Raw genomic sequence first — 16909 nt, 5'->3', positions numbered from 1 at the left:
TGGGACACTTGTTCAGCCGGTTTTTCCATGTGACATAGCACGATTTTGTTCGTTCAAACTGTCAGAACGACAGCTGGAGTTTAGTATATATCGCCGCCCACAAGTAAGATATGCTCACCTAAAAGACGCACCTATTTTAAGCTTCAACAAGTAAAGTGTTTTATCTTGAGAAGAGTTAACTGCTGGGCTAGTTTGTGATCTTGCATACTAAAGAGATTTTGCGCCAAAAACAACATACACAAGAAAGACGACACCACGGGCGCGCACGTGGTGTCATCTTTCTTGTGTGTGTTGTTTTTGGAAAATGTTTTTAGTATACTTTATCTTTCTTCTGCATTCCTAAGTGAATATGTTGGGCAATAATTTTTATTAGTATAGAGCGTGTATAGAGAGTATAGAGGCAGAATGAACACTTGCACTGCTGTCTTTTCTTCTCTGTCTTGCGTATAAAATGGCAAACCAGTAACAAGAAATGCACTTGCGTCGTATTTTTTGTGTGGGATCACGCGGCAGCGTGGGGTCCCTTTTATGCCGTGCACGACAGCACAACTGAAAAGTTCAGCACTTGGTTACAGAGTGGAATGAAAACTCCATGGTATGTAGTTAACGTTCAGAAAAAAAAAAAGCACCAACGTCAGACAGTTTAATGCTGAAAATATACATGTTGGACTTGCATTCATTGTGTTTGCTGTCTAACGACATGAAGAAGCGGCTGCGTAAGTTCAAACGTGTCATTGTGCTTATTGCTAGTTTCATACATATTCAGAAATACACTCCTTTGCTTTTGCTTACTAATGTGCATAGGTGACCTGCGACGTGTGTTTTAGATCCATGTGTGCTGTGCGAAGACATAAGCTGTTTTACATCATTACAACTGACTGAGGGGAGCTACAATTTCAACAGGTTACAGAAGTAAACAAAGTGCAGAAGACTGCCTTTAAGCCAAACTCTGTTGGGCCAAATTCTATAAGCCAAGCACTTAAGGCATCCTTGTTTACTTTAAGCCATGAATTATGAATTTTGTTTAGGCCGAAATTATAATAAGATGAGCCTATTCGAAGAGTCTGCTGCACAAAAATGCCGTCAATACAGTAAGCGTTGAAACTTATAAACACCACTGCACTGTAGAAAGGTTCTCTTCATCCGGTTTTCTCTTAAGCTTGTTAACCCCCCCCCCTCCCCTTCTTTTTCTTTTTTGTTGTCGGCCTGCCGGAACAGAGAAGTCCTGCAATCTTTGTTAGCACTGGTTATTTCTATGCTCTGATTGCTAAGATGCAAATAACTAACTATAAGTTCATTCCAGAAAAGAAGAAGTTCTTGTATGAATAAAATTGAGGTCAACAAAGCACTTACCGCAGCAGCATAAGCTGTGCAGCAACAGTCACGACTGAGAGATAAAGCACTGACTTTATTAAAACAAAAGACACCTGTAAATATGTGATGCCAGCATGGCCCCCTTAAGAAAATGAACATAGCAAAGTACAACAGTAATAATAAAATGCACCTTGTAAAGTAGGCACATCAAGTTTAAAAAATCAAGAATATTTCGATCGTGAACCTGCCATAAAAAGACAGTAGAAAGCTAGAAACTGTGCATTCTTACACATATCTTTGGTTGCGTATACATGGTACACACATATCTACCTGCAACCTGCAACCCTGATGAAAAGCTACTCAGCATTACTGCAGAACGCAATATGAATAAAAAATTGTTACCTGTACTGGAATCTGAGTCTATATTTTGTACTGACTTAAGTTCCACAGCAATTTGGCACGCTAATTTGAAGATGACAACTTTTGCATGTCATCCACTGGAATTTGAGAAAACTACTATCTGCATGTAAATCCTAATTGCAGGTAAAGGTCGAAAAAATATTTGACTTAAGAGAAATAAAGCACGGCAGTGAGTAAACTTGTACACATTTAAATATATGTCAGAATAAAATAATGCTGAAGGTAGAAATAATCGTTGCATAAGTATATATACTTAGCTGTTAAAAAAAGAAAAGTGAGAGGAAACAAATTAAAAAATAATGACTCAGTTGTTGATATGGTGCATTTGTAGTCAGGTATCTCGCCATTAGCACCTCATGCTGTCAAATGTTTGACTTAATATAGAGAAAAAAAAACCTCTCGGAGAGGTGCATAGATAGCTGACACGTATGCTGAATCTATTGCATGTCATTATGCCCATTGCATACAGGCAGAACAGTACTACATACACTGTCAGTAATTAACTATGTATACAGGTATAGAATTCATGACATGCATACTTGCTGAAAACAGGTTTCCCACAGGGAAGGTCATCAACATTCTGTAATAATATAGTGCACGCAACAAAAGCAACCAACATTGAAGGCTACACGGCATGACCGTCGAGAGGGTTCTAATAGCATAGAGTTTGCTAGTAAAATTGCTAGCAGGAACTCTGGCAATGCTATCATTCCGCTGCCATGGTTAGTACTACATGGATTTGTTTCACCTTCATGCCCATGGCTTCAGACAATCTTGTGGCTTTGTTTACTATGCTTCATCTACCATTATTGACCTAGATTTCGAAGCAGTTTTAATTTTCTAAATGCAGAAGGCAACAAGACTCGTTCACATGCATAATCACTGTGAGCAGTGGCATTCATAATGCAATATTGTGTTGAACAACTTGCAAAGTTACAAAAGACATTTGAAGTCAGAAGGTTGAAGCTCAGGCAAATCCACATAGGTACTAGCCCACCATTCCTATCCTGGCTGAAATGCCATACTTGGAGCTGCCGCAGCTTGGTTTAGTAATTTTTGAAGGAAACTTTGCCTAATAGCACATGGTTACAGCAAAACGCATTCTTAATGCCCTCGCATGCATTTAATATACACAGCTCTTAAAGGGTGAGATTGTGCAGTACCCCAGACCCAAAATCAGCAAAGCTGGCTGGCACTATATGGCAGATTATACTAAAGAAATGACACAGCAGCACTGACATATCCTGTAAGAACTCCTTGTACAAAGATAGGTCCAGACTCCTCTGGCAAGGCAACAAGCCACAACATATGCATCAACAAAGATTCTTTGTGAGGTAAACAATATGAACAGTGAAAGTCACCTTGGTTACATGATAAGAAGAAAGTACAAAATGATGTCACAGCCTATGGGAACACCCACACTATAGTTACACAACCCTGAAATTGCCTCCAAAAGCTACAAACCCTGCACGGATTAAGAAGGATTGGGAGGGTAGGTGTGTACACATTTTCTCTTGCATACTTTTCTGTGTACGCCATGTATAACATCGTTTAGCAAGTAGAATATGTTGCGGGGTGAGTTGGTTCAAGTCTAGGGAGTAATATGTACCCCTAGAGTTGTTTAGCAAGCGCTGATGGTGATTGCATTTTCCTAAATGGCTCAATACACGCAGCCATCAGATACGATATTGCAACTATTAGACAGGCAGCAATATATGCAGTAGCATATCCTAGCAGCAGAGCATAAAAAACTTTTCTTGTTCAAGGCACAAAAAAGTAAGCAATGGTGCAGCTCAATCTCAAATCAACAGAAAGAAAGCAAGAATGAGCATACAAAAAAATACTATGTTCGATTCAATATTGTGACCATACATGTAAAAGTATATTCGATGCATAACCTGGTGAAGGTAATTCTTTTCCTAAGACTACCCTCACGTCAGTTAGGGTATGGTTAGGGTATACAAGTCTTGTACAAATGCAATTAATTCCTATGCCACTTATAATCAATATGTTACACTAAACAACCCTGTTGAGAGGCCAGATGTAAATCGCAGAGGCACTCATACATGTATAAAACAATGGAAAAGAAATCACTACAAGAAAACTGTTACAGACATGAAAAAGAGCCTGCAATGGCAAAACCAGGCTTGTACAGAGACAATCACATAGCAAGAAAATAAATAAAAGAACACATGCCAGAGCTGCTCTCCTGGATGTAAAAAAAAAAAATTGCGCCAGGCTAGGGCTATAATGGAGTGCGCAAATGACAATGACAAGAGCATAAAAGATTTGTGTACTTGATGCATATCTCAATTTGGCCAGTAAGATAAGTGTGCTTGTGCTAACGAACTTCATGCAAACCTTCACCATACAGTGCCGGGAAAAACTCTTTTCAAATGTGAAGGAATGACAGGTTAGCTTAAAGGGACAAGAGAACAGACTGGTTGGCCAGTTGGTACTGCATAACTTGAGGCAAAGCACAAAATAGCACACTGGACAACAGAAGGGAATGAAGACACAGCTCTACTAACCACTGAATTTCATTGCACGTGGTTACCCCATATATACCATGGTACAACAGGATGAAAAAAAAAAAAAAGCCACCATTGCAACACAGATTTCTTTTTGACAAAATCATCCACCGTAGGCTGCTACCGCGATAGGAACAAGATTTTCTTCTTTGAAAGTGACTCAGCATTTCTACAGAGAGAAGGCGTATGCATTGGTTCTTGCCTCACGCCTCTCTTAAGTGATCTAGTTCTCGCTCATTACGATATGATTCTGTGCACTAGCTTGGAAGGATCAGAGGTAGCAAAATTATTTAGGTATGTCAATGATTACCTAGTGTTTCTACAATGTGACGATGAATGCTTGGCTTCTGCTATGTCTCCTGTTCAGTTTTTTTCGAGTTCTTCCAACCTCTTATTTTGTCATGTGAAGAGCCTACTAATGGTTCCATTAGGTTTTTAGATCTTACGCTTGTTTTCTCGAACAATCATTAACCTTTGTTTCAAAAATGCTTTGAAAGCCAAGTTTCACGCCTAAGTGCAGCTGGCTACCCCTGGCGAATGCTGCTGCAGTGGCTGGCAGCCTGCTAAGAAAACGAGATGATCCCTGCATTCCGCTGCCCAACAAGGCAGAGGCAGAAACGTGGTGGTCATGCCGTACCTGCACCAAGCTAGCCATAATCTGAAGAAAATTGGGAATCGTATTGGCATTGACATCGTCTTTTCAGCCCCTTTGAGACTGTCTGGTTTGTGCATGAAAGTTAACAATACTACAAAGAGGTGCCATGACACTGAGAAGAGTTTGTTTCGTGCATAGAAGGAGTGGTGTACCGTATTCCTTTAGCCTGCAGGAAGGCATACATTGGTCAGATGGGAAGGTGCCTCAACGATCGCGTATGGGAACATTCGAACAATGTCAATAATCTGGTAAAGACTGGTCATTTAGCTGAAATCAGTGTTATGACCGTAAACACTTGTTTCACAAATCACAAGTGATATATAAAAACCCAGATCAAGTGACTAGGGAGATCGTTGAGGCATTTGAAATGATTAGAACAATAACTCTAAGTTGCCCATCTGTTTCACTTTCAAAGAAGGAAATCTTGTTCCTTTCGCGCTAGCGGCCTATGGTGGATATTTTGCTTATGTTGCGACGGTGGCTTTTTTTCTTCCTGTTGTACTATCGTATATATGCGGTAACCATGTGCAATAAAGTTCAGTTGTTAGCAGTGCTGTCTCTGTGTTCCCTTCTGTTGTCTTATATGCTATTTTGCGCTTTGCCTCAAGTTAAAGGGACACTAAAGAGAAAAAACAATTTGAGCTCAATTGGTAAATTACCCTTGAACATTACCAAAAAAGACACTTTTACTGTGAGGATATGCTTGGTAAGCCAGAAAAGATGAAAAAAAAAAGAAAGAAAGGAAACTGAAAGACCGATGGCAACACTGCCTTGAAATGCCATGACATTCTGGATTTTGATGCCGTCTGCTTAGGCATAGTTTGAAGTTTGAAGTTTATTTCCTTTCTTCATTACAGAAAGAGGAAAGAGAAAGTTAAATCTTTATCACCACAAATGGACTATGTGTATTCTAAAAGAGCTAAAGACTGAACTTATGATGTTTCATGACTATTTACTGCACCACGACGACCAAAATGCAAAAAGATGCTTTGTAATTTGTCACATCACACTGATGTACTTGTCTTGGAGTGAAATTTGAAAATAAGCTTTTCATCAATTAACATGAAATTAATGAAGTAGAGCCCTTCAACAATACTTTATCAATCTAAACTGATTTGGTGTTTCTCTTCTGTGTCCCTTTAACACGATTGAAAAATACCATGTGCACTCAGTGTGAAATTGCATTTGACAGGCAAAATAATGGAAATAATGGCATTTCACTAAGGCAAGTGCATTTTAACATACCACTACCACTGTATTGTTACTGTTACTGCTTTGGCCACATGCCAGCTTTTGCGCATCCTAGCTGTACATACAAGATTTGACTTAGCATATGTAAAGGCTGGCAGCTGGTAGGAACAGTATCAATATTCTTAGAGTAGCTATGATATGCTAAAACACACTAATGCAGTTGAACCTCATTATATGCAATATTTGTTATAAGAGTACACACTGATATCTGCAAGACAAATCAAGTCTATGCGAAGAAGACGCAATCGGGATTGATGCCTCCCCTCCAATGGGCCAGCAAGGTGTCCCTTGCAGATGTTTTTTTTTTCTTTTTCATTTTTTTTTGCTTGGGATCAATGCTATATCGCATACATAAATTTTGCGCCATCATTGATACACAACCGTGTAACTGTGTGACAACATGTGATTTGCACTTTGGCTTGCCAGCTGTGGCTTAACCAAGCCAAGCAGCTGGCCAAAACGTACACCCTCATCCAGAATGGGCTACTTCAAGCTGCTCTTGCCAAGTTGTTTTTGCACTCTTGTAACCAGAATACATAATATCAGTCATGTGCAAACAAAAATTTGCTTTGCTATAACCGACATTATGTTGGATGACACATTTTTTTGGTTTCGTTATAGCAGGAAAATATTCACTGAAATAAAGCACGGCCAATCAAGTTTTAGATTTGCTTCACCATGTCTGATAATTTGTTATATCTGTGTTATATCTCCTTTGAAGCAATGTAGGTATTCTTGAAATACATGTAAGAGGTTCAACAGTAGAGTCTTGTAGTATACAATAATACTAGCTGGCAAGGTGCCAAGTTTATGCGTGCGTTGTGCCAGCGCAAATAACACGCCACCATATGTTGAAACATCTAATCAAAATGACACATGACAGTTTTCACTCACTTAGACATAATAAAAAACAATAACAACCACAAAGATAATACATTTTATGCACAAAGACAAGTCATCATGCTTACAAGCTACTTCCCAGCAAACGACTTCAGATCAATTTTGGCTATTGGTGTTGCATAGAGTGTACTTGAATTTGCCATTCAAAAAGCTGCTACTGCAGGTACAAACTAAACACACAATCATTCTAAGCTATAGCATGCCTTGGCCACAATTTCACCACATCAGGTCCTAAATACATTTTCAGGCTATGTTTATCAGAGCCTGCAAGCTGGGCATGAAAAAGGGTAGCCGTGATTTAAAGTAGCACATTTCTACATTTATAAATGAGGATATGTTCGGTACACAGTTCAGTAGTTAAGCTCAACATTTTCTAGCATTTGTATGCAAATTAAAGATTTCACTAGTCAAACAATCCTACTCGCAGCATTTTGAGTTGCCGATTAATTAAACCTTGCACTAATCTGTGATCAGCTCACACAGTACAGTGATTTCTTTGTCCTAGGTTGTTGACAATCCTAGGTTCAATTCCCAAACCATAATGAGAATTCTTTTACAAATTTGCAAAGTTTCCACTCCAAGGATTTGAGTTTGTATAGCCTTCTGCTTCAAGCAGGTGGACAGCAAACATTCCTTTTATGAATTTTTTTTTGCTGCCCATGGATTTCCACAGGGCCGATTTTGTTAACACTACTGCCCACATATTAAATCAGGGATTACTAGGTCACACAGAAGGCAATTAGTAGGATAACCATATCAAAATCTGGCATGCAACTGCACTAAACTTGTGAGAGGGACAAGAAGCTTGTCAGCATTTGTTGTGGAAATTATTGATATGTTCGTGGTGATAAAGCCTAAACTCAGCATGATGGTCGATGCCATGCAGAGGAATCAATGCAGGATGCTATAAACTTTCCTAGGCAAGATGTTTGCATTTCTTTTACATGCCCTAGCTTCCACTTTTTAGAACTGCCTTGCTGTGGCTGAGGATCTTAAAAACAGTGTGTATATTGTACTTATGTGAATACAATGTGACCAGGTAGCCCTGTTTGTGAACTTAGAATGTGGTCTTCTTTTAGCATAATGTAGTGAGGAGTCCATTATTGCAATCCATGCCAGCAATGGGCTATATGTGGGCTATATGCTACACGATAATAGTTTGCCAACTGTGCTGTTATACAATTTTCTAAAAAGAGTATGATGTACTGCACAGAGAAGTCAGATATTTGTGCACCACAGCAGTTGTCATTTGCTTAGTGAGGCTGCATGGACAAGCATTGCTCTAGTGAAAAGAGTCTATTGGTCTGAAAGTCCCTAGATATACTTCCTCGGTGTAGTTGGACCACATTTTGCTGTTTCCCTGTGATATGCTCTCACTGTGCAGATTTCCACCTCCTGCCAATGAGCACCTAGTTGTCTGGTGGCTAAAGCTCACCGCGTTTTGAGGTACGAAAGTGCAGGTGGGGATTTGAGCGGGGGATCTTGTATTACATATTCGAAGCACGATTCCAAAATATAATGTGAGGAGCTTCCTCAGGCTGGTTACGCACAAATAGTAAGAGAACTCAAGCTGTAGTTGTGCAAATATGTTACTACGTCGATTCCGAATGAAGCGGTCCACCAAATTGCATCTACCATTCAGGCTACTGGCCACTGGTTTATATGGGCCTAAGCTTCACGTTCAAAGAGTTAAGTTCAGTGCCCCAGGGAAGAAAAAACAAGTGTGAAGAAATTACTGTTTGCTCCTCGGCATGTGTGAGCACACAATGCATGTGAGAACCAGGACTGCTTATGAAAACACCGGGCAGTCCCATCAATCTTGTAGTGAATAAATGCAAAGTAAAGATAAATCACACACACATTCACTGAACACACCTTGTGAATTTGCTACATTACCGGATATTTGTCTACCTCATTGTACCCTGGTACGTCTGCAGTCTTGCAGGTCACTCAGAGTTTTAATGCTGCTGCGAGTTAGAAAGAAAAAAAATTCACTAGGCGCAGCTGAGTAAGGTAAGTTATATCCTGGTAAAATGGGGCAGTATCAATTGCATCATGATCAAATTTCTTGGTCACGATTGTTTAGCTTCTCATCTCACGAAAGGGTGCCAATCACAATCGAGAAATTTGATTCAAATCAGACTCGACTGCAATGAAAAGTGCCTTGTATGACTGGATTATTAGATAGCTGTGACAAGCTGTTCTAATGACTAGGTATACAGGGTGAATTATTAGCAGCCTCGACCAAGGCACAGTCTAGCAGCTTCCTTCTTTGAACAGTGTTCAAGGATACTGATTGCTCTAAGCAGCTGTGAGATTCAATAAAGGCTGGTCCCACATCATCAGAACACAAGAAGGTGGAGGCAGATGACTAACTGGCTACTTTTCAGTGGCAAACGTGAAATGTGGGTTGGTTGGAGTAAACGCCTTACAAACCCTGACTATTCTGCATTTAATGCAGTAAATGCCTTTGGAAAAGTACTAATGCATGCACCGACATTTCACCAAATGCCATTGATGCTTCACTACGGCTTGTACCCATGCTTACAAACAATTGTACGTAGCTATTAAAGGCGCTCACAAAGACAAGTCAGATGAATTAAGCCTTGAGAAGGATGTTGTACACACCGGTGTAGAGACTAAGGAAATGTAATGCCACTTACTCAACCAGTACATCCATGACAGAAATACAATGCTGAGAAAACAACAAAAAAGCATGAAAATTAAATTTGGTCTTTAGCTGCAGCATAACAAAAGTATATGAGATCGCAAGTTAAACTCATGTGGCACTTCCAATGTCACATGCAAGCAAACTGTTTATGAAAGGCACCTTCACTAGGCTTTAAAAAAACAACAAGCTCAAATTTTCCTCTAAACAAAAAGCAGAATATAAATCAGGCTCTAATGATAATGAATTAAACATGCTCAGACAGTTACTAAATGTAATTCTACCAACTCTTTAAGGTCTTGTTGCCATTTGAATACATCCACAAGTAGCTGATTAGATTTCAGATTCAACAGGCAGACACAGACCGAGATCCAATGTGCAATAGATCCAAGACACACATAGCAGCTGATATGGGTGCTATATATACACTCATGAGTGGTATGACAGAGAACACCAAAGCTGTTTTAAGCAGAGTAACTTGTAACATGCGGATTCAAAATTGCCATGTGCATACATACTAGGTAGCTTTCCCATTGTGCATTTGGTGTAGATGTCTAGCTGCTATGCTCTCTTGACTGCAGCTTTGTGTGTCCCCTGCCATATTGCTCACAGGAGTATGCAGGTAGTAGTAGACAAGTGTTCCGAGTATGGGGGGGGGGGGTCAGAAACAGCTAACTTAAGAATAAAGTGGGCAGAACTGACCTCCACTAACTGTTGCTCAATAACCTGTGCTAATCGCACAGTATTCCTTCTAAAACGGCCGACTGCTCCCGCATAAAGTGGTACATTGAAGTTGACGGCCACGCACTGCAGCTTTTTTTCTTGTTCTGGGAAACAAATTAAAGTAGACCAGTAGACCCCATATCACACACACTTCTCGGGCAAATGGTCCTTGATTGCATACAGAAGCAACAAGATGTTTGTCATAAATTTTCACAAGCACTGCTGTAAACCACCTGCAATGTCATGACCATACTTTACACACTAGACAAGTACACACTCATGACAGGGACTTCTGTACAATGCCTTTCTCTTCTCACGTAACATTACACAGTAACACGCCTATAGTCATTATTGAAGAAACCGCAAACAAACAGGCAAAAGAGGAACTTCATTGGGTGTTATATGTATATATACGGCACCAATATGAGTACACAGAGGAACTGCATGGAGTCATGTAGGCATGACTAAGACAAACACTTCAGAAACTTGGACTAACTGAACAAGAAGCTAGGATACTTCAATGACCAACAACTCATCCTTCTGAACTTCACTTGTGTACCACCTTATAGAGATGTCTCACTTCCTGAGAGAGGCAAGGCATGGCGTAGACCGGAGCCTTCAAGCATTGCTATTCGCTGCTTCAACATTTGCACCTGCAGGAGAACAAAGTAAGCATCTTTAGCATGAAAAAAAAAAAAAGTGAAAAGAAGGGCTAATGCTTAACACAACTTATTTTGAGTAAAAAGAATAAGAGGAACCGAGGGGCTAGTGGGACTGGAGCATGAGTGCATGGTTCATTTCACTGAAAATTGTTTATATGAAGATGCTATAGCTTGGCAATTTGCCAATTTCTTCTGAGCTGGGATGCTCAGCAGAGATTGGTGTCTGTTTGTTAGAGGGTATTATTTCTTGATCTCAGGCATAAAGTCCTCCAATATGTTGAGCCAGATGCCAGGGGACAATCCGTGGCGATATTAGAGACATGCTAAGCAACATGGTGCCCTTGATTGATGAAAACAGGATGGGCACTAGCCAGACTGAAGCAGTGGCACTTGAGGTACTGTTCAATGCTTAGCCCTGTCAATGTCAGTCACCTCACACTCGTCTGTCTGAGCCCCAGCTGAGACACCCTGGCGCACTGAAATGATGGAAGGCCCACAACTCTAAATACACCCCTAATGGCACAACTAGCAATAATAATAATAATAATAATAATAATAATAATAATAATAATAATAATAATAATAATAATAATAATAATAATAATAATAATGCGGGCATCAAACCCTCATCCACAAGCTTGGAGCGCATACCTTTAGCTACAGGATATACAGTAACCGACAAAGGAAGCTGCTTCTACTGGAAAACATAGCTGCCTCTTGTTTTTTTACAAAAGTACGGTGTGCCTCGACACCCAAAATATGGAAAGTGAGTCAATCCATAAATCTATATTTGCTATGATGTCTTTCGGTTTACCTGCGCGTTTTCTTATTTAATTATTGGCACATAATGTAAAGTAGGAAGCTGTTTACCTGGCCCAGGCGGCCATTTGTGTACACTGCGCATTATATTCCACGCGAACACAGCACCATTCACACTTTCATCAGATTTTACTCAAACACAGTATTAAAAGCACTACATTTGAAGATACGTTGATGACACAAGTGAGAACTTTTCACATTGTTACTGCTTTTGGCAGCAACATCATTATTCATAAAAATTAGAAAACTGTGCCTGTTCAGGCTTGTTGATGCTGTGCCAGGCACTGTACACTGTTGAGTCAATTTCAGGAAATAAATATTCGCTTATACAGAGCATCCCAGCTAACTTTAGCCAAGCTCTGAGCTGGTAGAAATTATGATTATGAGACCTATGCTGCTCATTCATTAGTCCTCATCTGCCACCAAGGTAATTCTGGTGCGGTAAATAGCAGCTAATTAATCAGCGAAGGCTAATTTAACAAGTTTAATATTTGAATTCAGGGTATAGCTTTCACTGGAAAATTCTTGCATCCTAAAGCAACCCATTCAGTTGCTAGGCCAAATGCAAAAGAGGAGCACCGAGCATGCTACAACATGCTGCCCCGGCTGACACAGTATTGGTCTTTGGTACTGCGAGCGCTCCCTGATGTTAGCCCAATGCGGGGATCACACACACACACAGCGCCTCAACACCGCAGTCCACATAGCGGCGCCGCGTTGGCCGGTGCCACCTCTGACAGTACAAGTCTCGGCCGGGTCGACAGGATCAATTGAAATGATAACGAGACGTGGACAGAAGGAACGGCAACAAAAGCACCGCACAATTTGAAAAATGCGAAATCATGTGCGAAGATAGGGCAGATTAGCTGCCAATAGGCAAGCAGATCGCATCAGATATGTGGCAACGAACTTCACATCACTTCAACAGTCGTGAATCTAACCTGTACGCGTTATCTCAGAAACAATCACCGATAAGCCACCCATGCGAACATATTAGCGGCAAACATTCCGCGATGGCTTGCAGGCTATTTTCATCACGATCACACTTCCCAGGCCATAAGGCCTAATTGGCACTGCTTTATCAGGCGCCGGCAAGTGTAGTCATGGCTTGGTGCCGAATCAACGCTGATCTATTCGCAGCAGCTGCATTGCATGGCACAATGTAGGATGGATGAACCAATGTCTTGTAATGCCACTAAAATTATGTCGGAAATGTGTCCAATGCGACTGCCAATTAATTTCGCAGGGAGCGCCTCAAGCAGCCGAGTACTACAGGCACATGGCACTGGACGAGGCCTGCAACACAATAGACCCTCAAAGCATTAAAGGGGCCCTAAACCACTTTTTAATTAAGTGGAGAAAGGCATTTTAAGTGTAAATAGGCTATTTCAGAAATACTTTGCTGCAAAAAGTACTACAATTCATCCAGCAGAAGCGGAATTATTGGCAATCAAACACTGCCTCTGATGTGCTCCCGTTCCTTCTTCGATGCCTTTCACGGCGAAGGCTACGGCGAAGTGGGGCGTGCCCACAACACTCCCCCTCCTAAATGTCACCAAGGCACGCAGTTCAAATTTCATTTTGGCTGTTAAAAAGGACACCATGACTACCGCCTTCGGTGGCTACGTCGCGCTAAACATAAGCCAAACACAGTTGTCCTCATCAAGCCGCAATGCGCTTAGCCAGTGGACTCGTGGCAGCACCCCACAACGGGCGCGGTATCTATGCCATGTAGCTGGCCCCAGCTTGATGTCAGCTATCGGCCAATAGCAGCTGTCTAAGGGGATGATGAAATAGTGCATTTAGAAGAGAGAGAGGACAGGGCCATCTGTTGAAAACAAAGCATTTGAGAGAAAGGCGACTTCGCGATCTGCTTGCGAGCTCCACACACCGCCCACGAGAGCAAAGCTTGGTTGAGATGTTCACAGCCGCGTATGCTACCCGCGGAATGCTACACACGGACTATGTAATTTCACCAAGTCCGATGGGTGGTTCAGGGCCCCTTTAAGCAAGTCTCAAGTGGAAAGTACTCTTTGTAAATCGCAAGTCTGAGCAAAAGTATGAAGAACTGGAATTCCAAAAAGCATCAAAGCTCATTGACTGCTTAGAGGTGTGTCTATGGTTTCGAATGTTGGGTCTGGTGAGCAAAAGCACATACTGCCAGTAGCCATACTGCACTAATGAAGAACACATACCTGTGAGTTATGTCGTTCAGACATGGCCGCCATTTGCAGTTCCACCTTCCTGAGCTTGGCCATATTTTTCTTCTTGACTTTTTCAAATGCTGATACCAGGGCGCTACAAGTGAAAGAGCATAATGAAATGCTTGAAAATGTACTTGCAAATCGCTGTGCAGCAATTCCACTCTAAAGGAAGGAAAAGTTAAGGAACAAGCAACACTAACAAAAAAAAATTGCGATTAGATGACAAACAAATGCAACATCAGTAGTGCTCTATTGTTGTCGGCTGCCTTGCACAAAATAGGTCTATCCGAATCTTAAGCTTTTAGGCTACTAGTGAGTCAGCCTCCAAAAATGTGGCATTGTTGTATAGATGGACATCAGGACTCATGAACTATTGCAAAGGCTCATTAGTAATCAGCACAGAATGCAATATGCACATTTGTCCAGAAGAATCTTTGAAATGCAATACTAGTGGAAGACCTATCTATTCGGCAACTTGGGAGTGGAGTCTGGAACAGAAGGCAGTGCACTTTATGCACAGCAGTGTAGTAATAATACATTTGTTAATTATTATCTGGATGTTTAGACAGGGAAAAAATGTAATGCTTTCACACTTGTGGGCAGGTGTACGCACACTGAGCGTAACCATATAATGGCCACTGACTTCTACGCTGCAAGTATTTTTCATCACTCTACTGTGCGTGGTCTACAGCCAAATTTTCTACAAAGTTGCTGATAATGATTGACAGTGAAAGCAAAATAAATTATTTTTGCATGAAATTATTCAAACTTAACTGGATTTTCAAATGCTTTAATGAAATTAAGTGAGAAAGGTAGCTGATCAAGATAACAAGTTGGGCTAGTTGCCGAAATATTGCTGAACTACATCGTACAATGAAAAATACATCGGGCACCATAAGAGATGTACTAAAGCTATGTTAGAGTGCTTTTTTACCTTTGGTTTTACACTCAGGAGACTGAACTGCAATGTTCAGCTGGGTTTTCCCACATGGGGAGCACTTAACAAGAAGTGCAATATGTCGGCAGTTCTAGCCTATACTGATAAAGTTCCTGGCTGGGTGTAGCTTAGGTAGCATAACAAGATTCAAGAGTGGTCTCAGCAAGAAAGGATCAGAGAGGAAGGCAAAACAGAGATGAGAGAGATAGAGGAGAAAAGCCTTGCCTGTTAGCCCTTTTGAGATCATCGACGAATTCTGCCGACTGCCGGGAACGGAGCTCTGCATTCTTGGTGATCTTCTCCAGCGTGGCAACAAGCTCATCGACGCGTGCCTTGAGGCTTTTCTCCCGCTTCTGGGATTCAGCCAGCTCCTGAATCTCCGGACTGGTGCCTTCCTGCAAGGGGGGTGCCAAGTTCAGCATCAAGGCACAACTCTGCCTGACACTGCACACATTTCTGAGACTCTCTAATGGGAGTAGGAACATCGAAGCTCCAACTACTTTTCCTTTCTTAAAGCACTGAATACTGTGGGCACATTCAACTTACATTCCCAAATTTTCCTCTTTTTCATGCAGCAATGGAATTGAGTGAGAATTTTTTTTTCCACCCACATGACACTGGAAACCTGGCTCATCACAGTTTCAAGCTGGTAATGACAACCGGGCACTAGCATTACATTACCTTAGCCATCCTACAGTTAGATTAGATGCAACAGCCTGTGCTAGGCTTGCGCAATTACAAATTTTTTTTGGTTCAAAGCGAAGTCAAAGCAAATAGTAATTAGTGCTGAATAATTTTGAAGCAAATAGTTCAAATATTTATGGGATTTGCATACAACCTTGACATAATAGTCAGACGTTGATTAATCTAAGAAAATTGGTTCAGTACTGGTTAGAAAGGATACAAATTCATCTGCGAAGCCAGTTTGTTTTCAAAGTGTCGCTCTTCAGATATCTTTATGCAAAAGTGCAAATTCAACATTTTTTACAATTCCAGCTGAACAGAAAATTTGTTTACAGGATCTTTCTCACTGTTGTGCTTCAGTTTACTTAAATTTTATGCTGATTGAGGCCGCAAGAGCATTTTGTATGCGCCCGTCATGCGTAGCCGTGATTCTGTGAAGTGTGACCTTGACCATGACATGCCCGCGGTTCATGCTGTGTTGCGCAAATTCAGCGTGATGCTCTCCATACACGTGACCTTAACTCATTCCGTTCTGCAAGTGCACAGATAAAACATTTTTTAAATATGGAACAGTGAAATTTGGTTGCAGGTTGCATACGAATTTCTACTTAAGGTGTGGCTTCGCCGCAGCACAATTTTGGTTTTAGGTGTGGTTTCATGGCAACGCAGCCATATTTAGGGCAAAGCTCTCTACTATCAGCACTGCCAATGATGCGGGGAACAGAGCCGCTGGCCAAAGATGTGATGTGGACAATTCGTGCATCTGGCGAATGGTGACTGTGTTTACAAAGATTCAGCCATTGTATGAAATTATTTTCGCAGGTTACATGCGAGAATATTTCTTTCTTGTTTCGCTTTCTGGGGCGTTGTAATCTGGGGCGCAGCTTATACCTAGAAAAATATGTGTATTAGCTGGTTTCAAATAATAAAAAAATTCCTGCGACTGAAATGCAAGCTGAAGCGAATTTCAAATAGCATAATATTCAGTCAAATATTCAAAAATATTGAATATTCACACTAGCCGAGCCTATACAGATGTATCAAACACACTTCAGCTTGTGGGACTAGCAATGCACACGCGCTAAAAAGAAAGTAAGGCACAATGTAGAATTTGTAAACGGTCTACAATGGACTCTTTGTG

The 16909-nt window shown here is 41.0% G+C and overlaps 1 protein-coding gene and 1 long non-coding RNA gene across 3 annotated transcripts in view; one reads left to right on the top strand and one right to left on the bottom strand.

The window, feature by feature from the left end:
• The window catches only part of LOC139059317 (uncharacterized), a 64856-nt gene that overhangs the window by 400 nt on the left and 47547 nt on the right, over positions 1 to 16909 (top strand). The window lies entirely within an intron of this gene.
• The window catches only part of LOC135899573 (colorectal mutant cancer protein-like), a 42083-nt gene continuing 26562 nt past the window's right edge, over positions 1389 to 16909 (bottom strand). Inside the window, exons 14-16 of the mRNA XM_065428879.1 lie at positions 15310 to 15475; positions 14139 to 14241; positions 1389 to 11115 (exon numbers count right to left, since the gene is read on the bottom strand). Of these exons, the coding sequence (XP_065284951.1) occupies positions 11026 to 11115; positions 14139 to 14241; positions 15310 to 15475 (359 nt within the window). The 3' untranslated portion in view covers positions 1389 to 11025. The remainder of the gene's footprint in view (positions 11116 to 14138; positions 14242 to 15309; positions 15476 to 16909) is intronic.

Source organism: Dermacentor albipictus, chromosome 4, assembly GCF_038994185.2.
Source record: "Dermacentor albipictus isolate Rhodes 1998 colony chromosome 4, USDA_Dalb.pri_finalv2, whole genome shotgun sequence".
NCBI lineage: Eukaryota > Metazoa > Arthropoda > Arachnida > Ixodida > Ixodidae > Dermacentor > Dermacentor albipictus.
The sequence above is the reverse complement of the archived record's forward strand: the minus strand, read 5'-3'. Positions and strand labels throughout refer to the sequence as shown.